Source organism: Natator depressus, chromosome 3 (assembly GCF_965152275.1).
Source record: "Natator depressus isolate rNatDep1 chromosome 3, rNatDep2.hap1, whole genome shotgun sequence".
In the NCBI taxonomy this organism is placed as follows: Eukaryota; Metazoa; Chordata; order Testudines; family Cheloniidae; genus Natator; species Natator depressus.
The window spans coordinates 879,888-907,470 of NC_134236.1; the positions used below are offsets into that span (position 1 = coordinate 879,888).

Genomic DNA, 27,583 nt, shown 5'->3' on the forward strand with positions numbered 1-27,583 from the left:
TGAATCAAACCCTGTTCAGATTGGGAGGCCAAGTGAGCGACTTTCCCATGTGAGAATCTGCCTGCTGCTGAAGTCTGGAGAGCTCTGGGACTGATCAGTGGAAATCACCCTCTGCGTGCAGCTGGGGAGCTTTCTGAGTGCTGGCAAGCTGCACTGAGCTCCAGCTCAGCTCATTCAGTCTCCTGACTTAGGCCATGTTGGGGGAAAACTGAGACCCTCTTGGTCCTCCATTCCTTCTTACCTGAGAGTTTCACCCTCAATAATCCTCTGTGCTTCCCAGTTTAAATGAGGCCCCCCACCCCCCTCGGGAGGGTGTTGGGCGAGCTTTGCCCCGTGGAAAGCTTATAGAGTCAGGAACGGAACCCAGCTCTCCAGGATCTCAGAGCACTAGACCACAGAACCTGATAGGTGGACTTGGCTCTGCCTGCCCATGCGGCTGCTCCGGGTTCCTTGCTAGTTGAGTACCTTGCAGTTGGCAGCTGCAGAAGGGCCAGGCAGGTGATGTGGCTGTGGATGGAGCGACGTGGCTTCTAGTCTTGGCTCTTACGCTATCACTCTTGAGTTCTGCAGTCCTGTTGACCTCACCTGTCGCTCACCTCGTGTGCTCTGCTGGTGCCCTCTTCTCTTTCAAATAGCCCAGGGCTCCTTCATCCTGCAAGGTCCTGTCAAACATGAAACGATCCAAGCCAGCTCGTTGTCTGGCACCCAGCCTTGGAGGGAGCCCCTCTCCCCAGAGGGGTCCCTGTGGCTGAGGAGTGCCCCTGGGAAGGGGCAGAGTGGGTGCGCCCTGCTTGCTGCTGGAACCTGGGGCCCTCGTGTCTGCCAAGCTGGGGAGTGGTGCCCTGTCACCCCCACAGTAGTGACTTGTGGGCCATAAGGCAGCTTTGGGTGGGGTGAGGTGAATGGTGAGTTGAGCTGCACATCACTGACATCTGGCCCTCTTCTTTTTGGCCAGGTGAGCTTCCGGCGCTGGTGGGCTGGGAGGTCTCAGCCCACCCCGAAGGGGAGTTGGCAGCTGCCATGCCCAGGAGGAAGCCTGTCCGAAGCCGAAAATCCAAAAGGAAACGGCCTGCCCGCAAGTGTCCAGCCTGGGCAGAGGCTGAGGGGGGTGGGGAGGCCCCTGGGACCTCGGAGAATGGGCCCACCTCGCCCATGAAAGTGCCAAAGAAACGAGGCCGTAAGTCCAAAGCAGAGCTGCTCCTGCTGAAGCTGTCGCAGGGTCTGGACTGCCAAGCGCCGGAGCCCATCTGTGTGCAGAAGGTACTGGGGAGCAACGAGGCACCTGATGGCTTGGAGGCCACGCCCAGTGGGCGCCCCAAGAGGCGGGCAGCTAAAGTGTAAGAGCGGGTGTGGGGGGAGGAGGGCTCCTAGCACAGAAGTGCAATGGGGTGGGGGGAGGAGGGCAAGGGTGCTAATGCCAGTGTAAGAATGCCCTTGGGGGCAGAGCTGGTATCATTTCTTTGTCCTGGGTTTATACAATTCCTAGCGCAATTGGGCTCTGGGCCGTGGCTGGGCTCCTAGGTCCTACGGTACTACAAAGAATCAATAGGAGGAAGTGAGGCTGCGCATGTGGGCATGGTGCTCTTGAGGCCGGTTCTGTTCCTTGCGGGGGCATCACTGCCATTGTGGATGCAGCAGGGAGGGCCTAGTGGGTGCCGTTGTTGACTGTATGCTGTTAACTTGGTGGGCTCCACTTGGGACTTTTGTCCTGGCTGGGTCCCCCCAAGGCCCTTCCAGGGGAGCTACCATCCCATGCAGCATTCGGGCACCTGGCGAGCCTGCAGGCATTCTAAGCCTCTAGGGCTGGGGAAGAGGGTTAGGTCTGCCAGCATGCTGCTCATTGGCCTGACGTGGCCAGCTCTGGTCTCTGCCCAACAGTGACTCTTGGGAATTTTGAGCTGGAGGATGCAGATTCCCTGTAGTCTGCCATGCCTGGGCCAGGTCTGCATGGAAACAAAAGGCTTGGTTTGAGCCTAGCTTGCTGGGATCCAGTGGGGATCCTGCAGTCTGTGGATTTCTCTCTCCGGTGTGAGACCTGAAGGAGCTGCAGCCCAGGGTGCGTTGTGCGGGGCAGAGAGGGGATAGCTGCTGTTTTGCAGTCTGTGATGCAGGAGTCGCTCCTTGTGGGGCTCCATGCTGCCCTTTCTGAAGGTGTCTGTCCCCCAGCCTGCTCAGCTGCTCCGTGGTGACTGTGAGGTTCATCTCCACCTCACCCTAGAACTCCCCTGTCTGCGCTCTTGGGAAGGCGCCCGGGAAAGTCACAAGAACAGCCATAAAACTGCTGTGGTGATGGTTTGGGCTGCCCAGTGAAGCACTCTGAGCTGGGGAGGGCCCTGCCCCTTGTGTGTCTACAGCAGCAAGGGGCCAGCTTTGACTGTGCTCTGGGGGGCTGGTTTTCAATGCAATAGACTGACGGGATCTGTAGGGCAGCTGCTTGCCATGCTGTGCGCTGGGCTATGGTTAGCGGACTGACCGGGGAATCCATTCCCATGAGCTGCAGTTACTCACTGCCTTCACCCCCCAAACACACACGTGCGTTCCCTGCAGAGCATAGAGTCACACTGGACATGGGGTGGTATTGGCTGTGTATGGGTCTGACTTCACTGTCCTGTCCTCAGAGCGGCCCCTGGGAGGGCAGAGCTGCTGGCTGAACAGGAAATGGCTGTGGGATGCTGACAGTCCGGGCCGGGGATGGGAGAGCTTGAGGGGCTGGACACCTGGCGGTTCAGCAACTCTCATCTGAAAATTAACTGACAAAACAGTCATTAGCCCAGAGATAAGGTTGCCTGGCGACATCTGGTGCCCTTCCACATCATCGAGTTTGGTAAAACTCAAACCCAGGAAATAGAATTACAGTGCATGCCTCCGTAACCTTTATTCTGCCCCCCCCCACCCGAGAGCAGGCACTAGCCACTGGGAGCTCCTGCGTTAGGTATAGCTGTATTGAATGATGGATACATTATTTGGAGCAGCTTGGCAGAGCTGAGTGTGTAATATGAGGCGATCTGGGGGGCTGTGGCCCTCTGGGGTGTTTGTGAGCCCCTCTCCATGATCCCTCTGTGTGTGATCAAAGGAAAGAGGTACTTGTGTGCCTTAGGAGATTCAGCAGCCCTCGTGTCAGTATTGCATTGTGTAGGCTTTGTCGGGAGCAGGACACGGGTCTTCTTGCAATGGGGATTGCCAGCAGTTTGTGGGAGGTGAGTGTGGCTGTGAGTTTAACGAAGGGTGAGTGAAAGCAGAGTGCTGGATGGCACCATGTGCGTAGAGGTGAAGGCGCTGTGAAATTTAGCAGGGTGGTGGACTTTCCATGGAGCAAGCCGTGTTTGAATGATCTCCTGTTTAGTACAATGCAAAGGGAGACTGTGAGTAAGCATGCAATGAGTCTGTTGGGGCATTGCTCAAAGAGGGCAGAGCTAAGGCTGCATGGGTGCGTACCCTAACTCAGCATTTCCTGGCTTTCAGAAGCTGGAGTTTTGGTGAACTCAACATTCTAGAAAGGTGCAAGATACCACCAGGCAACTGTGCCTCTGCATTGTTGACATTTTAGTCAGTGAACTTCCTAGTTTCTTCGAATGTGGTGTTGGTAGTTCCGGTCACTTAGGCAGATGTAGAAGTGCAGCTCAGACACTGCTGTGGTCAGGTAATAACACCTAGCCCTGACATAGCACTTTGCATCAGTACATCTCAAATTTGGCCCAGTGGCAGAGCTGGGAATAGAGCCCAGGGCTCCTGTGTCCCCATCAGCAACCGTGTGGGCTAGTGATGTGATGCCAGACGGTATGTCTACACTGCAATGTAAGCCCAGGGTTAGTGGGACTCGAGTCAGCTAATCTGAGCTAGGGAACCCTGGGCTTGAGCATCTACATTGTATTTTAACCCTACATTAAGACTTTTCTAATCTGTGCTTGATCCTAGGGCTCTAGTATCCACACTGCAGTGCACAGACCCTAGTCGAGGTAACCCTATCCCCGACTCCCTAGCATCCTCATCCCCCTGAAATGTGGCCGCTCTAGCACTAGGACCGTGTGGGGAAAACTTTACGTCCCACCCTGCACGTTACGGGAAGGTTGAAGCTGCTCACTTTGCAAAAGGTTTGATCTGTTTGCTCTCCACTGCAGACCCAGGAAGCTCTCTGACAGTGCGCTTCCAGATTGGTGATCAGTAGAGAATGGGTTAATGCTGACCTGAGTTGCAGCTGTTCGCAAAGGGTGGGGGGGCTTCCATTTTCAATATAGTGGATTGCAGATTGTTGGGATAGAGAGGACTAAGGAGGTTGTCCCATGGAATTGTGGGATACTTCTGGCTGAATCCTGGGACCCAGCTCAAGCAATTGCAGTGTAGACACAAGGGGAGGGGAGGCTAGGCTAGGCTAGAGCCCAGGCTCAAGCACAGGCTTACAGTGCAATGTAGACATTCCCTAAGTGACCCACTCCCTGCCCTCTGTTATCGTGGGCTGGGAATAATGGCCATGATTGGAATATTTGCAGTGTTCAGTTCCCACCAGGGCTGCAGAGAGAGATCTCAAACACGGCTGGTCTAGCTACCAAGAGTGTGACAGTTTTATTACGTGATGGTTGCAGGAACTTTAAACCTGTGAAACAAGGCTGGTGCCTGTCTCTCCATTCCCTGCAATGTATAACAAGCACTTTCCAAATATGTGGCCCCACCTCGCGGCCGGCATTGCCAGCTCACCCTCCTCCCCTTCCCGTGCCATTAAGCCATTAGTTAGAAGCCAGTTGTGCATAAAGAAACTTTGAGAAAAGTAGCCACAGTTCTGCTATATCCAAATTCCCAACACAGGAGAACCTGGAAAGCTTGGGACGGTCTGCAGGGTGTGATGTAGCCCATCCATGTGATGGTCTCAGCTTGAATGAGAATACCATGGAGATGAAACAGGGAAACAGCCAAAGGAGGGCAGTGGTGCTCCCAGTCTCTGGTGGCCCTGGCTGACTCAGAGCAGCATTGCTGGGCTCTGTTGGCGCTCCTGTGGGGGAAGCTTGGCCTTCAGACGCAGTGTAAGCTTTCCCCCCAGAGGGGCAAGCCATGTTTCCTGAATGCAGAGCTTGGCTGGGGTGCGGGAAGTTGCTGGTAAGGTTTGGGTCTCCAGTCCCAGTGCAGCCTAGTCCCTCTGGGCATCAGTGGCAGAAATGCTCCTTCCCAGAGCACCAGGTCCAATGACTGTAGCCCAGGGAGACGCCCTGAGGGGGCAGGGCAGCTCTATTACCAGTGATGCCTTTGGTGCCCCCAGGGCCTTGCTTTACCTGCAGGAGCTGGCCGAGGAGCTGACATCGGTCTACCAGCCCCTGGCTCCCAATGAGGGCCCCCAGGAACCAGAGTCTGACAGTTCGAGAAAGAAGCGCCGGAGCAGGAGGAGGAAAGAGGAGGAGGCGGCTGATGACGATGACCTCTCCCAGGATGTAGACTTTGTGCCCTCTGAAGAGGTGTTGCTGGAGGCTGCAGAGGAGGAGGAGGAGAGTGATGTCCTGCTCAGCGAGGTCTCTGAGTCAGAGCCAGAGGCTGTCCGGGGCCACACCCTGAGGATGCAGTCAGCAGGGGTAACAGCATCCTCTTCACATTGCCCCCTTGTCACACCAGCCCTGGGTTAATGTTTGTAGGGGGGGGAGGGGGCTGGCCACTGAGCCTTGATGTGTCGTCCGTTCCGTGTCTCTCCCCACCCACCCCCTCCAGTGTGTATGGGGTAGAGTGGGAAAGGGGTCACCCTCGCCCTGGGTATATAGAGCATGGCTGTGGGGGAAGGAAGCAGTCCCCCCAGGGGGAGGGGGCTCTGGGACATGGCATGGAGGCAGAGCTGCTGGTTTAAAGTGACTCAAACTCCCTGTTTGAACACAGGGCCTAGGATTGGCAGGGAGCTCCTGGTCCCCTGAGGTTGCAGGCAGCTTCTTTGTGAGTTTGTCGAGCTCCATCTTAAAGCCAGAGAGGTGGTTTGCTCCCACAGCTCCTGTTGGGAATCTGTTCCCGACCCTCCCTCCCTCTGATGGTCCAAAATTTTCTCCTCTCCAGCCTCAGCGTGTTCATTGTCACCTTATTCCTGTGTGGTCTTGTGCCAGATTTGGCCTTTAGCTTCAGCAGCTCTCCCCTGTCTTGGGCGTTACCCGCTCTGTATTCCCAGGGAGCAGTCAGATCCCCCCGCCCTTCAGCCTGCGTTTTGCTAGGGTAGTCAAAGCTCTGCCAGCCTGCTCCCATAAGACAGGCCCTGCGTTCAGCTCATCAGCCTAGCAGCTCTTTTCTGTGCTTGCTCCCGTCGTCTGAGTTCCTGGAGGAGGAGTGATATGGGTAGGAGTTAGTGGTCATTTAAGTAGTGGTCATTACGTAAGTGTGCAGTCCAGATGCTGCTGTGGCCAGGTAATAAAGGGGATAACCTAAGTCTTTCATGGTGTTCTTCATCATTATATTTCAAGGAGGGAAAAATCATTATCCCCATTATACAGATAGGGAAACCGAGGCATGGAGATTTGGCCAAAGTCACTCATCAGGTCAGTGGCAGAGCTGGGAATAGAGCCCAAGCTTTGAGTCGCAGTCCACTGCTCTCACCACTGGCCCACACGGTTGCTACGTGAATCATAAGTCCTGTCCCCACCATGCACTTTGTTACAGTGGACCCGGCATAATGGTCATGCTTTGAAATGTTAGTAATGTGTAGTTCCCAGCAGGACTGTGAGGAGAAATTCGCCCAGCCGTGGGCTGTGTCCCAAGAATCTGACTGCTTTAATACATGGTGGTTACAGGAACTAAGCATGTGAGAGAAGACTGGTGTGTCTCTCTCCATCCCCCCAAGTAACAATCCCCCCACTTCCCAGCTCACCCTCCTCCCCTTCCCATCCCTTTAAGCCATTAGTGCATGAGAAGCCAGTGGTGTACAAAAAGCATTAATCAGTCAGCAGCAGCTTTGCTAAATCCAGACTCCCAGCACTGGAGAATTCTGAAAGTGTAGGAGGTTCTGAGTGGTGTGAAGTGGCCCATTCGTCCCAGTGTGATGGGCTCGGCTGAATGGAGACAAGTAAAGCCTAAACCTATAGCTCTGCTGTGCACTGCTCCATTTTTGGAAGTTCTTTGGAACCAACTCCAGGACACAGCCTCAAGATCTGTGTCGTTCTGACATCGCAGGAAAGCTAAACAGGCTGGGGACTGCGGCTCCTTGGATCAGTGGTGCCAGGTGCTCCCAGGGGTAACTCTTTGCCAGGGCCAGAGCCCTGCTTTGACTTCCAGCTCCGGCCCCAAAAGGTTGGCAGAATGTGGCAACCCTAAGAAAAGCCCTTGTTGTCCTGGGAGGGCTGAGTCTCAGGAACCCCTTTTTCCAGTGATCCCAGATGTGGCACTACCCCTGCCGCGCTTGCCGGACACTTGCCGGAGTCAGCGTTAACCAGAAAGCTGGTCTGTACTGTGACTGTAGTGCAGGGGGTGGCCTGCTGTACTAAGGCAGGTTTGCCAGTCAGTCGCAGGCTCTTCTGGGTACCGCCTCCAATGTTCCAGCACCCACCTTGCATTTCCTGAGCTCAGAAACGGAGCTGTACGTGTCCAGGTCACTTTTCCCCTTTTTTATAGATCTAGGTCTGGTGCTGGCTGGCTGCATCTCCCTGCCGTTCAGGGGTTTTGGCTGTCCTGGAGCCGATAGGTTAATTACAGACCCTTGCTGGTTTGCACTGGGCCAGTTCTTCCTGTCTACTGGGTTGGAGGTTCTGGGACTGACGCTGACCAGGGTGTTGTCAGACGCCACTGGTGTGGTGCGCTGCTCTATCCAATGTTGATAAGTCGGCTGCGTGCGTGTGTGTTCTCCCTGTGTGCTGCCCCGGCTCTGCGCAGATCGCTGACACAGCAGACCCCAAGAGAACCCCCAATGACCACAGACTCCAATAAGGTACGAAGGCAGCCAGCCAGGTTTATTGTCAAAAGAAACACAATCTGTAGCTCCCTGGATCAGATGTCTACAGTTCTGTTAGTCCCTATGTGCTCCTTGACAATGGACACAGCTCAGTCCCTGGCGGGATTCTCCACTGCCCCCTAGGCCGGACAGAGAGACCGCCCCAGGGATGCATCTTATGCACAGGTACAGACAAGTTACACATCACTTCTGACGTATCGAGGTGCAACTCCTCTACGCAGTAAGGTGCTGCCTTCTCACTTTGTACATTTTGGTTCGAACAAAACCACTCTATCCATCATAGTACACTTTTGCCCCTGTCTTTGGGACGGGTTGGCCTGTTCCTTGTTACGTGTGTGGAGTGTGCAAGTTTCAGAGTGTTCGGATATCGCTAGGGTCCGGGACCTTTTAGGTATGTGTATATTTTGCAACATCAGCCCTTTCCTTGCCAGCTTCTATGAGCAGGGCCTGCCTCTGGCTCACAGCTTAACTGTGCTTTATGTTAGCAAAGTCTTGACCATTACTTTAGCTCAGGCCTCAGACCAGGCCTCTGATATAAGGGTTTGTTTCAGGGCCGCATCTTACTACACAGGGCTGAGGCTGGGGTGTGGGCACACATCTGCTGGTCCCTGCAGCTGGCCAAAGCAGGCTGCGCTTCTCCAGCCTGCAGCAGCCTTTGTGCTCTGACCGAGCCAGCGGGCTGAGCAGGGGCTCTCGGCGGACACAGCCCTGGAGAGGGAGGCAGGGTAGGGGCTCCATGGGATGGCTGCATCCCCCCCTCTGTTTCTGGGGCTGGGTGGAGGGTGTGTTGGGGGGCTGCGTCTGGGGGCGTGGGTGGGTTGGGCTGAGGGCAGGGAAGTAGCTGGGGCTAAGGGCATGGGTGTCTCGAGAGCTGGCCTGGGGCATCTCTTTGGCATGGCTGGATAACTAGTGTCTTGCTCTAACCCTGCTTTCTCTTATGCTCAGAAGTCCAAGCCCCAGTGCCGAGGGCTTGCTCCCAATGGCTTCCACAACTCCATCATGGCCCCCGTGTGGAAGTGTCCCAGCATCACCCACAGCCTGTGAGTATGGCCACCCTCGCGCAGGTCTAGGGCGGGTGCTGAGAGGTGAGCGCCTGGCCCTGGGGCTGCGACAGTCTGGGTGACCCGCTGGGCTGGAGGGGCTGCAAGCAGTCTGTCCCAGGGCCCTTTGGGTGGTCCTATCATGCAGGGCCGGCCTGCCTGCAGTGGCATGGCTAAGGCTCCCTTGCCCCTTAGTCTGGGGTGGCGGGGTTGGGTGCATCAGTCTCACTCAGGGCTGCCCCGTGGGTAGAGGCCTGCAGGGTCCTTTACAGCACAGGTGGCTCGAGAGGGGCAAGGAGCCCTTGGCAGAAGGATTTCAGGGGTGAGGGACTGGGGCCAGGCTGGGCTCGAATTCCCCACTGTCTTCATGCCCCAGCCTGCAGCTTCTGCCTCTAGCCTGGGTGTGTAGCAGCAGAGAGAGCAGCCAGGCGGGGGCATGTGGGATTCTGATGCCTTGTGATCCACAGGCGGGACCAGCACTACTCCCCCTGGGAATTCCCCGACTGGCTCCCGTCCACACGCAAGTGGACATTTCTCTCCGAGAGGTAGGTGAATGGTTTTCCGCAGGCTGGGGCGAGTGTGGGCATGGGGCAGCCCCTGCCCTTGGGGCTGGCAAGGGAGCAGTGGGTAAGGGGTGAATGCACAACATAGGGGCAGTTCCCTATACTGACCTCGATGGTTGTCAGGTGTCCGATAATATCAGAGGGCTGGACCAGTTCCTCAGGGCCCCGGGGAGGGGGTTGCTGAGGTTTGGGCTGGGGCCACAAGCCGGGTTCCCCAAGTCAAATCCCTGAGAGAGGAGACAGTGGTTGCTCATTACTCTCCTTCTGCCCCTTCAGCGAATGTGCCCAGTACCTGCCGGGAGAGATGAAGTCTCCGCTCTTCTCCATCCAGCGGGAGGGCATTGAAGAAGATGGTGTCCTGTACCGCATCAACAGGTATGACCAAGCCCCAGGGTCACTGTCCAGAGCTGGGCCTGGCAGCTGGAGGGCTGTGCCTACTCCAGAATGACTTGCTGGGTCTTGGCATCCCCCCAGAGCGGCTTCTGCCCCTGAGATCCAGCGCAGCCACTGCCCAGAGCTGATGGGAATCGAGGCCCCCAGCATCAGGGCCAGCTGAGCCTGCAGTGTGCTCTGTCCCTCCTTGCAGGCTTCCCTTTGCATTGTACCCTGGGCACTGGGTTCAGGTCCAGGCAGGGCTCCCACCCCCAGAGCACGGCTCGATTATGGCGCAGTGTCAAGGCAGCCTGCAGCTGCCCTGCCTTGCTCTGTATGGTCCCCTGGACAGCAGAGCCCTTAGCTGGCCATGCTCCCTGCCCTGCCGCCCGCTTTTTACCCACTGCTCCCATTCCCCTCGGCAGGTTCAACTCCCTGCAGCCCCACGAGGAGCGCCTGGACGTGTCCTTCTTTGTGGGTGGCCCAGTGTGGGCCATGGAGTGGTGCCCGTGTCCAGAGGGCTCTGCCGCCCCCCAGTACGTGGCGCTCTACTGTAACAAGGGCATGGATGAAAGGCACAGCCTGGCCGAGCTCCACACAGGCCCTGCACTGCTACAGCTCTGGGCTCTGGGTATCCTGCAGCCGGAGGCAGGGTGAGTCGTGTGTGCGGGAGAGGCTCTGGTGAGCGCAGAGCCTGGAGGGTGGTGTGGGGTGGGGGTGGGGAGTGAGGGCAGAGCCTGGAGACTGGTGCAGGGTCGGGAGAAGGGGGAGCGCAGAGCTTGGGGGGTGGTGCAGGGTGGGGGGAAGGGGGAGCGCAGAGCTTGGGGGGTGGGGGGGAGTGAGCTCAGGGCCTGGGGGTGGTGCGGGGTGGGGGGCAGTACAGAGCCCTGGGAGGGAAGCCCAGAGCCCTGGCGGGGGGAGAGTTGGGGTGGTGAGCCCACAGCCTGCAGGGGTGGGAAGTGCAGAGCCCTGGGGGACAGAGTAGGCGGACAAGCCCAGAGCCCATGTGTGAGGGGGGCGGGCAGGCAGGCAAGCCCAGAGCCGTGGGAGAGTTGGGGGTGGCGAGCCCACAGTCTGCAGGGGTGGCAAATGCATTGCTCGTGGGAGTGGAGCAGGGCCGTCTCCTCCATATGGGATGTGGGCCTGGGGCCTCACCCCCACGCTCCCCGGGGCACATGACCATGCCCTGCACAGGCCGTCACTCACTCCAGGACCCTGGATCTCAGTGGCCCAATCCTGGGCAGAGGCCAAGGCTGAGTGCTGTGGGAAACGGCGACCCAGGCGCCCGGGAGCTGCTCTGCGGGGAGGGTGTGGCTTACCGCCTTGGCCCCGGCTGGAGGCTGGGCCCGTGCCCAGGGTGGGGGCTCTGGGTGGCAGAGCCAGCAGCTGTAGAGCACTGCAGGGCTCTCCCTGCCTGCTCCATGTGCCTGGGGGCTGAGCTGGAGCTATGCCCCTGTGCGGGTGGAGGGGGGCTCCTGACACCCACCAGCCAGGCCCCCCCTAACTTGCCTGTGCCTGCAGCTCTGCCACCAAAGCCAGGCTGGCTTATGCCATCACCGCCGACCACGGCTGCATCTGGGACATGAAGTTCTGCCCCAGCGGAGCCTGGGAGCTGCCCACCACCTGCAGGAAGGTAGGGGTGTGGTGGAGCAGGGGGGAGGCTGGGTCTGCCTGCATGAAGGCTCTGGGGATGACCCCAGCAGTGGGCCCCACAGACACGGATCCCGCTCCCCTCCGAGCAGCCTGTGGAGTGGCTGCCCCCCAGCACAGAGCGATGCCCATGGATTGCACCCGCTCCTGGGCGCAGAATGGAACCATTGCACTGCAGCGCTCAGCATGATCCGGCGGGGGGTGGGGTGCCTTGGGTGAGTCTCCCCAGGAGCCTGAGCCTGGCCCCTCAGCCTGTGCGTCTGTCCCTCCAGCCCCCTCAGATGAGCCGGCTGGGCCTCCTGGCGGCAGCCTTTTCTGACGGCAAAGTGCTCGTGTACAGCCTCCCGCACCCCGAGGGCCTGCTCGCTCACAAGAGAGCCCAGGTAAAAGGTAGGAAGAGCCGTGCCGCGGGGCGGAGAGGGGTAGGGTGACAGTACTGAAATCCTGGCGGGGCAGCGCATGGGGCTCTGGGAAAACCCTGAGAAATGCAACGCCCAGGGCCCCACCCATGGATCCTGGGCCTGTGTGAGCCTCAGGGCACCCACAAAGCAGCCCTGCGGCTCCCTGTGTCAGCCCACGCTCAGCTATGTGGCCTGACACAGGACCTTCCCAGCCCTGGTGAAGCCCAGCGAGATTCTCTCACCACACCGCACTGCACTCTGCTGGCAGACTACTCCGTGGTGGGGCCCGGCTGTTCGAGCCAGGTTCTCGCACCGCGCTCTGCTGGGTGGGGCCCGGCTGTTCGAGCCAGGTTCTCGCACCACGCTCTGCACCGGTATTGGAGTGCCTCGCCTGCGTTGAGCAGTGTGACTCCACAGCAGCCCCCAGGTTTGTTCATGTGCCATGCAGCATTTGGGTTTGGTAACGGTTGGGGTCTAGACGTCCCTGCTATGGGGTGTGTTTCAGAGAAGGGAGGTTAAAGCAACGCGCTCTTCCCTTGGAGCAGAAGTGGGAGGCTGCTTCAGGGTGAGTTCACCTCACAGTCTGGGCCCACCCCTGTAAATGTCCCATCTCCGGCACAGACCAGCTGTCCTTGAATTGCTGAGCGCTCCGCTGGGCCAGAGGAGCAAAGCTGTCATCTGCTGTCTTCGTCCAGCGCTTCAGACAGTCTTTCGGGTCCCGGGAGCCCGGTCCACGCAGTGCTTTGAAGAGAGAGGCTGAGCCCTGGGACTTGCTTTGAAGAGCCAGGGAAGGCAGCGTAGCGCAGAGACAGGGCTGATAGATTGGCGGTAGCCGTGGTGCTGAGGGGACCTGCTGCAGCATTCTGAAGGGGTTGGCAGCTCCATGCCCAGGTCCATTGCGCTGCTGTAGCCCACCCGAGAGGAGTGACTGAGGCAGAGTCTTCATCTGCCGGGATGGGGCAGAGCTCCTAGCCAGCCAGAGCTGGTTGTCGGCGTTACTGCTGGGTGCTGCTGTGTGAGAGCTCAGCAAGGAATCCAGCCGTCTCCCAGGCCAGGGACTGACCTGACCCTCACCCATGGAGATGGCACCGGGGCCAGAACTCCTCAGCCTGGCTTGGGGGCGCTGCCAGCCAGCTGTTCTCCAGGCCCGGGGCCATCTCGGGGGTCATGGGGGGTGGAACGTGGCGAAGGGCAGACAGACCGGGAGGTGGTGCTGGAGCCCCGGCGTCTGACCGGCTCACCGGGCGGCTGCAGGTGGCTGTTGAGACGGGCCCGAGGGAGACCTGGTCCTTGTGGTGCACAGCCAGGGAGGGGCTTGGGGGGAGCGGCCCTTCCGAACCCTGCTCTTTGGGTGCATTCCTCCAGGAAGGACTCAGCCCACTTCAGCGCGTTCCCTTGGACCCGTCCTCCACTCTCGGGCGAGCCAAGCGTGCCCTGGTCAGCAGGTCGAGCTCTGCCAAGGGGACGCGGGACAAGGCTGGGTGTCTGACCTCTGTCCACTGGCAGGCGGGAGCCATCCATCAGCACCTCTAGGGCTGTTTGCTGCTTCTCCTTAAGCTATCCCAGCCTGGCTGTGCCCCTTGGCTGTCTGTGAGGCATCTCCTCCCCTCCTGGCCTGGCTGACTCTCCCCCAGCCTGGCCATGTTTCCTTGTTCATGGGGGTTCCCTCTCCAAATGGTCAGGCTGGGTGCTGCACAGAGAGGAGCTGGGCCGGGCCAGGGCAGGCCAGGTGGTAGAGGGGCGTGCCCCTGGGAGGCTCTGCCCATGGTGGGGGTCTCGGTGATGAGCTGGTCATGTTAGCACCCTGGTTTTGTGCACCAGGCCCTTCCCAGGGCCCCTCGTTCGAAGCATTGTACCTGCATTGTGCCCCCGGACATGCTGCAGCCTGGCCGAGGCCTCCCTGCCAGACAGTGAGAGCCAGCGGCGGGCTTAGAACCTGCTTGGGAGCCCTGCTGCAGATAAGGCAGTGCCCACCCCGCAAGGGCTCTGAGCCTGCCTGCCGAGAGGGCTGCCAAGGCGAACAGGGTGACGGGGAGCTGGGCTTCCCACCGACATCCCCACCTGGCTGGGTAGGGGAGCAGGCACCCCGCACACGGAGCACTGTGGCCCTGGCACCTGGGACAGTGCCGGTGAGGTGCAGCTGTTCCTTGTGGCCACCAGAGGGTGCTACCGTCTGCAGGAAAGGGGCCCAGACTGGGAGGTGCAGCTCTGCGGCTTCTTGGCTCCCCATGCTCCTGCTCGGGGGCGGCCCCGCTCAGAGCTGCCCACAGGGGGCCGGGAGCCCCAGCTGCTGCCTGGGGAGTCATTGAAGCCTGAGCTGGGTTGGGGAATGTGGGGCCTGCCTTAGGGGATGGGAGTGCTGGGGAGCTCCTCCCCCTCCTCCTTGGGCTGGGAGGGGCCTCGGTGCTCTCAGCCAAGTCAGTCAGCTAACGATGCTTGTAACTAGGCTTGTCTACGGGGGCTGGGTGTGATGGATGGCCAGTGCTCCTTCAGCCTTGACCAGTGTCTCCTCTGCTGGTGCTGTAACAATGGGAAGCCAGGCCCACTCGCTCCTCCATGGGGCAGGCCTGTGCCAGGGCTAATCAGCATCTGCAACCCCACCCCCTGAAACCGCTCCGGGCACCCGGTGGGGACTGCGCCCCACTGCTCTGGCAAAGCCCCTGTAGTTCGGCGCATCCCCGCCAGACCCTCAGGCAGCCAGCTACAGCGGGTTCACTCTTTGCCTCCTGGTTTGATCCCTCTGGGCTAGCAGGTTAATCCCTGCTGGCACAGTGCCCCCTTTGTGAGGTGGGGGCTTGCCTGCTGGCCTGGTGCTGCTGTAGCGCAGTGCAGACAGCTCTGGGCTCAGCATGGGGGAGCTATCCCCGCTGGCCTAAGTCCAGCCGAGCCGCCATGGCCTAGGGGCTGCTGGTGCTGGAGATCCCCAGGTCAATGGGAACTGCTCTCCCCCTGTTCCATGCACCCCCCTTCCCGGGGTAGTGGGCAGAGGGGCTGCCCCCCAAGAAAGTGTCTCCATGGGCGCTGCTCCCCTCCCCTCCCCACCGCCTGGAGGAGGTAATTGACAAGCTGGCCATCTGTAATTGAAGCACCTGAGAAGATGCATGACTGCTCCGCTCCACGCAGTAACTGAAGTGCCTGTCTGCTGCCTGTCATGTCTGAGTGGGAGGAATGGGGGGCACGTGGGGCAGGGAGGGGCTGCTAGACCTGCTGGTCTCACAGGGATCTGCTCCCCCCACCTCCTTGGGGTGGGCTGCTGTCTGTATCTGGAACAATGGGGTGGCTTCATTACCCATGCCAGAGGTTTCCTGCTGTACTGGACAGGCCAGGGAGAGGTGCATGGCAGACTGTCGGATCGCGTGGGTGGGTGGGTTGGGAGAGAGGCACAGGGCACCCAACCCGCTGGGTGAGTTGGGAGGGCGGGAATGTTGTGTCTGGTGGGCAGGTTGGCGCTGCGTGGCTGGGCCTAGGGGAGAGGCTGTAATGGGGGAGGGGTCATGGTAGGCATATATGGGGGGTGGCACCTCAGTTCAAGTTGCTGGGTGACTGTTGGCAGGACGAGCTGCACAAGGGCTGCCACAGCATGAGAAAAGCCAGAGGCCTGGTCCCTCATCGTCAGACTCCCACCCCCTGGCCCCAGTTTGCCCCATAGGTAGCTGAGCACCCTGTGCCTAGGCCCAAGGGTGAAGCTGCCATCCCAGCCTCCCCCACAGAGTTGGGAATTTGTGACTCCCTGGCCTAGGGACTGCTGCCCCGTGGGGACAGAAGGGGTAAAAAGCTGCCCTGGGGCAGACCTGGAGGCTAGGTGTTTGTGTCACATGACTGGGCATTAAGGACTGGCTAGAGCCAGCCCATGGCAGTGGAGGCTCCATCAAGGCAGGGGGAGGTCCAAGGACTGAACCTATCCATGGGCAGTTCTGGTGGCGGAATGTGTGAAAGCAGCAGGGCTCTGCAGGAGGAGGACAATGGACTGAGAGGTGCCAGGAGGCTGGGACGAGCTCAGCTCAGACACAGCTGCCCTCCCCAGGACTGACAGACACAGCTTAATAAAGAATTAATGGAGGGGGATGTAATTCATGGCATTCATCTGAGTTTATGGGAAATAGATTTGGTCCAACTAACTTGATCTATAGATATTAGGCGCTTACATGCTTGGCTGATCATGGTAATAGTGTTGACCTAATATACTTAGGGTTCTCTAAGGTATTTGACTTGGTATCACACAACATTTTGATTAAAAAGCTAGAATGATGTAAAATGAACCTGTCCCACATTAAATGGATTAAAAACTGGCTAACTGGTAGGTCTCAAAAGGTAATTGTAAATGCGGGTTCTCATTATCAAGCAGGTTTCTTTCCAGTGGAGTTCCATAGGGATGGGGTCTTGGCCCTACACTATTTAACAGTTTTATCAATGACCTGGAAGAAAACAAACCCAAACACTGATAAAGTTTTTAGATGATCCAAAGATTGGGGGAGTGGAGAATAATGAAGAGGACAAGTCAGTGACACAGAGCGATCTGGATCCCTGGGGACATGGGGCACAAGCAAGCAGTGTACATTTTAGTATGGCTAAATGTAAATGTACAACTAGGAACAAAGGATGCAGGCCAGACTTACAGGCTGATGGACTCTACCCTGGGTGTCGTGGTGGACAATCAGCAGGACATGAGCTCCCAGTGTAACACTGTGTCCAAAAGGGCTAATACCAACCTGGGAGCATAAACAGGGGAATCTCGAGTTGGAGCAGAGAAGTTATTGTACCTCTGTTTGGCACTGGTGCGACTGCTGCTGGGACCCTGTATCCAGGTCTGGTGCCCACACTTCAGGAAGGATGTTGATAAATTGGAGAGGAGTCCGAGAAGAGGCATGTGAATGACTGAAGGCTTAGAAAGCCTGCCTTAAAGCGATTGAGCTTCTGGAGTCTCTTTAGCTTAATAAAGACAAGGTGAAGGGGTGACTTGATTTAATAACAGGCTACTCAGTCTAGCAGAGAAAGGAAGCTGAAGCCAGACACATTCAGACTGGCAGTAAGGTGTAAATGTTTAACAGGGAGAGTCATTAACCATTGGAACAAGTGACCAAGGGTTCTGATGTATGTTCCATCACGGCCAATGTTTCAGTCTGGATCAGCTGTTTTTCTCTAAGCTCTGCTCTAGGAATCCTTGGGTGGCCGATCTCTGGCCTGTGGGACACGGGGTCAGATTAGCTGCTCACAAGGGCCTTTCGGGCCTCGGGATCTAGGAAAAGGGACAGACACAGTAAACCAAGGTTATCTCACAGCAGCCTGGCTTCTGGGAGCTCTGAGACTGGCCAGGCTGGACCATGTTAAATTGCAGCACGGGTGGTTTAGGTTTGACATTAGGAAAAACTTCCTATGTGTCAGGGTGGTTCAGCATTGGAATAAATTGCTTAGGGAGGTTGTGGAATCTCCGTCACTGGGGATTTTTAAGAGCAGGTTGGACAAACACATGGTCAGGCATGGTCTAGATAATACTTAGAATATAAGAATGGCCATACTGGGTCAGACCAAAGGTCCATCCAGCCCAGTATCCTGTCTGCCAACACTGGCCGATGCCAGGTGCCCCAGAGGGAATGAACCTAATCATAGAATATCAGGGTTGGAAGGGACCTCAGGAGGTCATCTAGTCCAACCCCCTGCTCAAAGCAGGACCAATCCCCAACTAAATCATCCCAGCCAGGGCTTTGTCAAGCCTGACCTTAAAAACTTCAAAGGAAGGAGATTCCACCACCTCCCTAGGTAATCAGTAATGGTCTAGTGATCTCTCTCCTGCCATCCATCTCCACCCTCGGACAAACAGAGGCTAGGGATACCATTCCTTACCCATCCTGGCTAATAGCCATTAATGGACTTAACCTCCCTGAATTTATCCAGTTCTCTTTTAAACCCTGTTATAGTCCTAGCCCTCACAACCTCCTCAGGCAAGGAGTTCCACAGGTTGACTGTGCTCTGAGTGAAGAAGAACTTCCTTTAATTTGTTTTAAACCTGCTACCCATTAATTTCACTTGGTGGCCCCTAGTTCTTTTATTATGGGAACAAGTAAATAACTTTTCCTTATTCACTTTCTCCAACCACTCATGATTTTATAGACCTCTATCCTATCCCCCCTTAGTCTCCTCTTTTCCAAGCTGAAAAGTCCTGGCCTCTTTAATCTCTCCTCATATGGGACCTGTTCCAAACCCCTAATCATTTTAGTTGCCCTTTTCTGAGCCTTTTCTAATGCCAGTCTACCTTTTTTGAGATGAGGGGATCACATCTGTACGCAGTATTCAAGATGTGGGCGTACCATGGATTTATATAGAGGCAATATGATATTCTCCGTCTTATTCTCTGTCCCTTTTTTAATGATTCCTAACATCCCATTTGCTTTTTTGACTGCTGCTGCACACTGCGTGGACGTCTTCAGAGAACTATCCACGATGACGACAAGATCTTTTTCCTGATTAGTTGTAGCTAAGTTAGCCCCCATCATATTGTATGTATAGTTGGGGTTATTTTTTCCAATGTGCATTACTTTACATTTATCCACATTAAATTTCATTTGCCATTTTGTTGTCCAATCACTTAGTTTTGTGAGATCTTTTTGAAGTTCTTCACAGTCTGCTTTGGTCTTAACTATCTAGAGCAGTTTAGTATCATCTGCAAACTTTGCCACCTCACTGTTTACCCCTTTCTCCAGATCATTTATGAATAAGTTGAATAGGATTGGACCTAGGATTGACCCTTGAGGAACACCACTGGTTACCCCTCTCCATTCTGAAAATTGACCATTTATTCCTATCCTTTGTTCCCTGTCTTTTAACCAGTTCTCAATCCATGAAAGAATCTTCCCTCTTATCCCATGACAACTTAATTTACATAAGAGCCTTTGGTGAGGGACCTTGTCAAAGGCTTCCTGGAAATCTAAGTACAGTATGTCCACTGGATCCCCCTTGGCCACATGTTGGTTGACCCCTTCAAAGAGCTCGAATAGATCAGTAAGACACGATCTCCCTTTACAGAAACCCTGTTGACTTTTGCGCAGCGATTTATGTTCTTCTGTGTGTCTGACAATTTTATTCTTTACTGTTGTCTCAACTAATTTGCCCGGTACTGACGTTAGGCTTACTGGTCTGTAATTGCCGGGATCACCTCTAGAACCCTTCTTAAATATTGGCATTACATTCGCTATCTTCCAGTCACTGGGTGGAGAAGCTGATTTAAAGGCCAGGTTACAAACCATCGTTAATAGTTCCGCAATTTCACATTCGAGTTCTTTCAGAGCTCTTGGGTGATGCCATCTGGGCCCGGTGACTTGTTACTGTTCAGTTTCTCAATTAATTCCAAAACCTCCTCTAGTGACACTTCAATCTGTGACAATTCCTCAGATTTGTCACCTACAAAAGACGGCTCAGGTTTGGGAATCTCCCTCACATCCTCAGCCAGGAAGACTGAAGCAAAGAATTCATTTAGTTTCTCTGCAATGACTTTATCATCTTTCAGTGCTCCTTTTGTATCTCGATCGTCCAGGGGCCCCCCTGGTTGGTTAGCAGGCTTCCTACTTCTGAAGTACTTGAAAAACGTTTTGTTATTACCTTCTGAGTTTTTGGCTAGCTGTTCTTCAAACTCCTTTTTGGCTTTTTTTATTATATTTTTACATTTAATTTGTCAGTGTTTATGCTCCTTTCTATTTACCTCACTAGGATTTGACTTCCACTTTTTAAAAGGTGCCTTTTTATTTCTCACTGCTTCTTTTACATGGTTGTTAAACCACGGTGGCTCTTTTTTAGTTTTTACTGTGTTTTTTAATTTGGGATATACATTTAAGTTGAGGCTTCTATTATGGTGTCCTTGAAAAGTGTCAATGCAGCTTGCAGGGATTTCACTCTAGTCACTGTACCTTTTAATTTCTGTTTAACTAACCTCATTTTTTGCATGGTTCCTGACTTGAGTTCAGTGGACTGGACTAGATGACCTCTTGAGGTCCCTTCCATTTCTGTGATTCCTCCAGCCCTCACATCCCAGGCCAACCAAGCTGCCAGGCCGCAGGGGCCCCAGGACAGTGTGGACCCTTAGGGACTGGGGCAGCCTCACCCAGCTCAACTAGCCCTTGGCACAGCTCCTGCCCTTTCTGACTGTCCTGCTCTCTCCTTTCTCCTAGGTGGGCCCTTCCCAAAGCACACAATCTGCAAGGTGAGTGTCTGCTGGTGCTGGCGTGCTGGGCCCAGCCCATACCCCCGTTCCTGGCAGCCCTTCACTACCATGCTCTTCGCCCCATGGACCAGGACTGCAGGTGGAATCTGGGTTCCTAGGGGGCACCAATGCTGAGCCCCAGCAGGGGTCCTGGCCCCTGGGGAGCATGGGGCTGGGAGATGGAATGGGAGCAGCACAGGGCTTTTCCCCCTGTGGGGGCCCAGTCTAGCAGGGGGATGGGAGTTGGGTCCCGCAGGGCCCTAGCCCTGGTGGTTGTGCAGCTCATGGTCTGCATGACGCCTGGTTCCATGGGGCTGGTGCCATGGGTGTGGGTGCTGGCGAGGGGGCCTGGAGGGGCTGACTAGCACCAGGACTCTGCTAACCCAGGCCATGTCCTCGGCACCCACAGGTGCAGTGCATCGCCACCCTGCAGGTTGGCTCCATCCAGGCAGGGAACTCGTCTGAGTGCGGTCAGTGCTTCAGCCTCTCCTGGATGCCTTCCAAGCCCCACCAGCACCTGGCAGCCGGCTTCTACGATGGTGAGTCAGCCTCCCGCTTGGCCCTAGGACAGGCAGGGCAGGGTGCGAAAAAGCTGAGTGGGATGCCTGGCAGGGCAGGAGGATGGGCAGGCAGGGTGGGCACTGGACAGGGCGGCTGGGGGCAGGGGTGGGAAGGGGACAGGGTGTGGCTGCAGGGCAGGAGTGTTACCCACACAAAATTCTATTACTCACACGCTCTGGGCCGCCCTCTCCCCCCCCCCCCCCCTTCCCAGGGCTCGGGTGTCACCTCACACTCTGGGGCCCCCCCTCGCCCAGTTCCCAGGGCTCGGGTGTCACCTCACACCAGAGGTGGGCAAACATCGGGTATAGAAATTGTCTGGAGGGCCAGGTAGGGAAGGATGGGGGAGGCTATGTTTCCCCAAACAGCGAGGCGTGGCCTGGCCCCCGTCCCCATTCCAGCCTCCCGGAACTCCCTCCCCCATCCAACCCTCCCTGCTCCCCACCCCTGACTGCCCCCCCGGGACTCCTGCATCCTATCCAAACGCCCCTGCTCTCTGCCCCCTGACCATCCCCCCGGGATGCCCATCTCCTATCCAATCTCCCCTGCTCCCTGGGACCCCTGCCCCATCCAATCTCCCCTGCTCTCCACCCCCAACCGTCCCCCTGGGGCCCCCCATCCCCTATCCAACCCTCCTGCTCTCCCCGCCCCACGTTACCTGTGGGGTGGGGGAAAGGGGGGGCTCAGTCCTTTCCCTGTGTGTTTCCCCTGCTCGTTTGGCAGCTTGCTCCCTGTCTGGGCTTGGCTGCTGGGGACAGGGGCCAAGCATGCTGGAGGTGGAGGGGGGCCCTGGTTTGCTCTGCCCCATCCCCGGCAGCAGGGCCCAGGCCCCTTGACCACCTCCTTGCAACCCCCCTCTCCCAGCCTCCCCACCCCCCTGAACTCCCCGTGAACTGTGACTGTGAGGGAGGCAGGGAGGGAGGGGAGCAGAAGGGGAGGGGCCAGGGGCTAGGCTCTGCCCCACTCACCATGCTGCTGCTGAGCTGGGGGTTGGGCTGGCTCCTCTGCAACCCTGTCCTGACCCCCGCTCCCTGGCAGGAGCTCGGGGGCCAGAGGGAAGGGTCCTGCGGGCCGGATGTGGCCCATGGGCCATAGTTTGCCCCTGTCTGCTTTACACTCTAGGACACCCGCCCTCACCCCGTTCCAAGGACTCGGGTGTAACCCTCCCAAGTTTGCAGGGTCTTTTGCCAGTGAAAGAGCCTTACACAATAATATCCTACTTAACCTCTATTTATTAACAATCACCAAAAACAGACTGCACACACTATGCATACAGTGCTCACCACTCCCAATAAGACAGATGAACTTTTCTTGAGGGCCAGTCAGGATCAGGTCCATCTGGGGGATTCCAGTTTCTACACGTTTCAGAGTAACAGCCGTGTTAGTCTGTATTCGTAAAAAGAAAAAAGAAAAGGAGTACTTGTGGCACCTTAGAGACTAACCAGTTTATTTGAGCATGAGCTTTCGTGAGCTACAGCTCACTTCATCGGATGCATAGCATATCGTGGAAACTGCAGAAGACATTATATACACACAGAGACCATGAAACAAAACTTCCTCCCACCCCACTGTCCTGCTGCTAACAGCTTATCTAAAGTGATCATCAAGTGATCATCAAGGAAGGCCGTCATTGGCAGAGGTTGAGGTCTGGCAGCTCTGATGGGGCTGTGTCCTGGAGTCAGTTCCCAAAGTACTTCCTTTTGGTCCCCAGTTTGTATAGTGAAACTTGAGTCCTGTTAGCTCTACCTTAACCAATCATTTTACTAAAATTTTACTAACCAATCCCAACATTGTAACAAAATTCTCTAGCCAATTATACCCCACCACCTTAATTAATTTACACCTAGCAAAATTAATTATGTAACAGACAGAAACAATCAAAGAACCAGAGATCATACATCAGACAAACAATAGGGAAGTGAGGACCATAATGACAATACAATAAAGGTGGTAGAAGCTGCTGTCACAAGCAAGCTCTCTGTGTCCTGTAGGGCAAGCCCAAGCTGAGCAGCAGGGGAACCCTTGCTTGCGCTTAGACATCCTTGCCCTCGCAAAGTCCAAGCAGCACAGAGACACAGTTTCTTCTTGTCAGGGATTTTTATCCCCTTCCCCCACAGCTCAAGGTGAGACCAGGAGTTCTCATGCGTCTCCTTCGTGGGGCCGGGGGAGGCAGTTAACAAAGGCTTTGTTCTTGCTAGTTCACAGTGCTCAGTGGGCTGCCTTGGTGGACAGGATAGTGCCTTCTGTAGGAAGCCAGCATTTTCCATGAATTAATGCTGCTTTCCTGGGTGATGACTGGCACCGTTAGAGAGTTGCAATGCAAACACTTACTACCACCTTGTCCCGTGGGGCACGGATGTCAGAAGGGAGAGGACCACAGGCAACATTCTGCAGGCATCTCAAAGTCTGAACACCTTGGTATAAACTTACCCCTGTGTTAGCAGCACTAGTGCAGGTGAGTCGGGCGGGTTCCGGCTGTCTATTGGTCAGTGTTCATGTGAGATCTCGGGGCCTGGGCATGAGCTGACACCTGGTCTGTCAGCGTCACAGCAGCAGTGCCAAGCGGATCTGTACAGAGTCATAAAGATAGTTCATAGAAATCAGACAATTCCCACAGCCCCCCTAGCCCCGATGCTTCCGCTTGGCAGGATGGGGGCTCCCGAGGTCTGTGGGCTGCCGGTGCTGGGCTCACGGGCATCTCGGTGTGTTCCCCCAGGCACCGTGGCCATCTGGAACCTGCCTACCAAGTCCCTGCTGCAGCGCGTGCGCCAGCCCGATGGCTCCCTCAAGATCTACCCCTTCAGGTGCTTCCTTGCCCACGACCATGCCGTCAGGAGCATCGAGTGGTGCAAAGTCAACAGGTGAGCAGTGGGCCGGGCAGGAGGGGCCCAGCCTGGCTAGGGAAGGCCCTACCCCCACGGGGTTGGGGGGAAGTGTTACCTGTGGGGGAGGGCGTGAGGGCCAGGCGTCTGAGCTGGCCCTGAGGTGCTGGCTCCCAGGGGGGATGGGGAGGTGGCCCATGGCTCTTGGGGTGTGGGGTCACGGGGCTCTGAGCGCTGCTCCTCTTCTGGCTCTCAGCAACTTTCTGGTTACGGCGGGGAATGACCGGAAGATCAAGTTCTGGGACCTGCGGCGTCTCTATGAACCCATCAACAGCATCAAGCGTTTCCTGACCACCGAGATCACCTGGCTGCTGCCCTACAATGGCGTCACTGTGGCCCAGGACAACTGCTACGCCTCGTGAGTGACCCTCCCCTGGGGCTGGGCCTGGGGGCTCCCTGCATTGCCCTGGCCCGAGCCCGGTGCTGCCCGGCCCCTGGGGTCTCACTCGCTCTCTCTTGCAGGTATGGACTGTGTGGAATCCACTACATTGACGCCGGCTACCTGGGCTTCAAGGCCTACTTCGTGGCCCCTCGCAAGGGGACTGTGTGGGTAAGAGCTGGTGGCGAGAGGGTTCAGGGTCCCTGGGTGCTTGGGGCCAGCTGTGCCCCGTAGCCCTTGGAGGGCTGCCGGCTCCTGCACTCTGCTGGGTGTGGCTCTCGGGGACACGCTGTGCTGCCTGGAGCAGGGCCCCTGGCTCCCACGTCCCCCACTCGGTTCTGAGCCTGCGGCGGGGTGGTGCCGGGACCCCGCTGCCCGCGGGGTTTCCCGTTCCCCTTTCCTGGCCAGCTAGGGACAGCCCAGGCCCTGCCACATGGGCGCCCCTCTGACTTGGCAGCTGGGGCCCCTCTGTCTCGGAGTAGGGCTTGCGCTGAGAGCTTCGCTCCCCTCTCCCTCGGTAGAGCATCTCCAGCTCCGACTGGCTGAACGCTGTGGCGGCCGGGGACATCACCGGGGAGCTGCTGGCGGCGGTGCTGCCCGACCTGGCCATGAACCCACTCAACATCAAGCGGCCCTCGGAGCGCCGATTTGTAAGTGTCTCTCTCCTCGGGGGAGCAGCCCAGTGGACTGAGGGCATGGCTCTGGGTGAATTGCATATGAGGGCGGGCAGGGGCCATGGGGCTCAAGGGCTGAACTGGGTGGGGGGACCGGAGAGTTGGGTGGGCAAGTGGCTTGACAGAATGGGGTCGTGGGGCTTGTGAACAAGTGGTTTGGCAGGATGGGTCCATGGGGCTGGAGGGGTTGTGGGGGTGAGCGGCTGGGAGGACCGTGGGGCTGGAAGCAGTGGTGCGTGAGGGGCTATGGGGCACAGGGCAAGTACAGGACTATGTCCCTGCCCACCTCAGCCATGGCAACCCAGGATGCCCCCACAGCCCTGGGAGCGAGGGGCCCATGGGAGCCGTGTGTTCGGGCAGGGCTGGGTGCAGGGGTGGCTCGGGCCGCGCTGCGGGGGCCTGAGGGAATAAAGGGGCCAGACGTGTTAACGTGACCTGGTCCCCGTCCAGCCCTGACCTGGGGGGAACAAGGTATCCAGAGGCCTCGGCCTGGGGTGTCCGTGGCCCCACCCGTAACGACCTCTGACTAAGGAACAGCTGGCGGGCCCCAGCGACAAGGAAACCTTCCTAGGGCTTTAATTGAACCACTCTCTCCTGGCCCCTGGAGAGGCTGGGAAGGGAAAGCTCCTGGTAAGACAGTCCCTTGGCTGGTCTCGGAGCCAGAGCTGCCCAGGTGTGGGGCCACGGTTCAGCTTGTGGGGTGGCAGTGTCCTCTCGGCCCCTTTCTGGCTTCCCTGGTCAGGAACCTCTCAGGATCGGGACCAGGACGAGGGCCCGGGGGGCAGCAAGGACAGTGCCGCTCTCTGCCATTCCTACAGCTGTTCCGGTTCCCCACTGCTCTTCCTTCGCCAGCCCCCCAGCGGTGGGGGGAGCAGCCCATCCCCTCGTTACTGTGCCCCATGTCGTTACCTTCCAGTGCCCCAGCTCTGTCAGCACCGTCCCTGGCCCTTGGTTTGGCCCTGCTCAGCGCCCGCAGCCGAGGCACGGACCGGAGTCACAGGGCCCCATTGTCACCCCAGGCCCTGCTCCCATGGGGGACAGCCTGCCCCAGCCAAGTCCCTGGGGGTGGGAGCAGCATGGCCCTGCCCTCAGGACATGTCTCCTCCCCCAGCCCATCTACAAAGCAGATCTGGTGCCCTGCAGCTCTGCGGGAGGCGAGGAGCCAAGGCCGAAGACCCGGACCTACAGCGAGATGACGAAGGATCACTGCCTCCGCTTCCAGGACACGGACCTGGTACTGGCGCCGGCGGGACAACCGGGGAGCCCCTTTGTCTCCCCCCTCCTGTGTGTGGGGAGCTCTCTGCTCCCCTCGCCCCTCGTGTGTGGGGGGCTCTCTGTGCAGACGGGGAAGCTGGGGCCAGCAGGCCCCTGGCCGAGTTGTGAGCGGAATCCAGCTCTGCTGAGTGCCAGTCCAGAGCACTACCCACAAGGCCGCATGGCCTGTGGACTCCTCCCTACCCTCTCCCAGCCCATGGGCCTGCTGGGGCTGTGCGGGCTGGCTGGGTGCCCCGCAGTGCTCCGAGCTGTGGGTCTCTCATGCCAAGTGGATTGTGAGAGGTCAGGCCACTGTGTTCATGGCTAGCTGGGGCCCAAGAGCTGAGGGAGTGGCTGCGCCCATGGGCAGACACCCACCCTGGCCCCCGTTTGCCCTTCCCAGGGGCCCAGCTCCAGTGTCCTGCTCACTCTGTACCCTGCCCCCCAGCGCAGCTTCCAAAACTTCTTCAGCCGGGAGCCCACGCGCAGGATGCATGAGCAGGAGGTGAAGGCCGAGCTGAGCCTGGACCGCATGCAGCTGGAGTCCATCCACAAGGTGAGTGCCGGCCTGCAGCCCTGTGCTGGGAAACCTGGTCGCCCCTGCCATGCCGAGGAAGCCCGGCTCCCCCGCTGGTCTCCCTTCACCCCACCATGCCAGTCTCAGCAGGATCTCCATGTGCTCTCCCTGCACTGGCTCCTACAGCCTCACAGCCGGGGGAGTGCTGGGGGGTGGGACTGGACCCCAGAGCGCTTGGGGGCAGGATCCCCCTGGGCTGCAGCAGGAGCCCATTGCAGGATGCTGGGCTAGCCCTTGCCACCCGCTGCCTGCCCTCCCTCCTCTCAGAGCCGGTCCGCAGTACTGAGGTGGAGATGAAGAGCATGTGGGGCAGGGGGCAGGAGACCTGAAGCCTCGGCGTTGTTGAGGCCCCCCCCAGCACAGGGGCCCAGGACACGCTGCAGTGGCACTCACTGGGGGCAGCCCGGGGGAGGGCCGTGCAGCAGGTCTGTCTGTCTCATAGGGCGGGGGGCAGCCTCGAGGCCCCGTGAGCAGCCCAAAGGAGGAGCTGCGACCCCTTGTTCTGGTCAGACGAGTGCTGCTCAGACCTGCTGCTGCGGCAGCTGGTGACGCCCCCCCAGCCCCCACCCCTATGAGCTCCGCCCCCTCGCAGGCCCTGCCTGATTCTCCTCTCCCGGCAGGTTCGCTTCAGCCCCAACCTGGACTCTCATGGCTGGCTGGTGTCGGGTGGCCAGTCGGGCATCGTGCGGGCTCACTGCCTGGTGGGGCTCACCTCCCCTGTGGGCCACAAGCTGCTCCAGGAGTGCCGGGCCCAGTTCAGCGCCATGTACAGGGACAGGCCGGAGAGCCCCAGCCCTGCCGAGCACGGCCTCCTGCAGGAACAGTAGCCACCCGACCGCTGTCTGCCCGCCCGGCCGGCCAGAGTCCTGGCCCGGATGCTCCATGCCGCAGCGCCTCCCGGGGGGTCCCCAGGCCTGGGGGGAGATGCCGAGCAGCCCAGCCAGGGTCCTGCCTCCAGCCGCTCAGGCTCGGGACCGGTTCAGTGCATCATGCGGCCTGCCAGCTCCCGGCCCATCTGTCCCCCGCGGGATGGGCTGAGAGCCATGGGCGGCATGCTGGCTGGCCGGGTGATCGCTGTGGATAGCCCCTTCGGCTGTCCGCTTGACCCAGCTTGTGAGCCGGGGTGAGTGGACCTGTGCAGG

General features: G+C 58.0%; 1 protein-coding gene across 3 annotated transcripts in view; it reads left to right on the plus strand.

The window, feature by feature from the left end:
* GTF3C2 (general transcription factor IIIC subunit 2) overlaps positions 1-27,583 on the plus strand; it is a 28,583-nt gene extending 1,000 nt beyond the window's left edge. Inside the window, exons 2-18 of one of the 3 annotated variants that reach the window (XR_012638713.1) lie at positions 956-1,337; positions 5,249-5,555; positions 8,846-8,940; positions 9,408-9,485; positions 9,780-9,878; positions 10,301-10,528; positions 11,397-11,508; positions 11,798-11,915; positions 20,086-20,117; positions 20,527-20,656; positions 23,392-23,536; positions 23,754-23,915; positions 24,020-24,107; positions 24,458-24,586; positions 25,722-25,844; positions 26,318-26,420; positions 27,062-27,199. Coding sequence is in view for 2 of the 3 variants with exons in the window: in XM_074947258.1 (XP_074803359.1) it covers positions 956-1,337; positions 5,249-5,555; positions 8,846-8,940; positions 9,408-9,485; positions 9,780-9,878; positions 10,301-10,528; positions 11,397-11,508; positions 11,798-11,915; positions 20,086-20,117; positions 20,527-20,656; positions 23,392-23,536; positions 23,754-23,915; positions 24,020-24,107; positions 24,458-24,586; positions 25,722-25,844; positions 26,313-26,420; positions 27,062-27,268 (2,543 nt within the window). In the remaining variant the exon portion in view is untranslated. Of the gene's footprint in view, positions 1-955; positions 1,338-5,248; positions 5,556-8,845; positions 8,941-9,407; positions 9,486-9,779; positions 9,879-10,300; positions 10,529-11,396; positions 11,509-11,797; positions 11,916-20,085; positions 20,118-20,526; positions 20,657-23,391; positions 23,537-23,753; positions 23,916-24,019; positions 24,108-24,457; positions 24,587-25,721; positions 25,845-26,312; positions 26,421-27,061 lie in introns of all 3 variants that reach the window. The other 2 variants (XM_074947257.1, XM_074947258.1) reach the window with 2 other exon arrangements.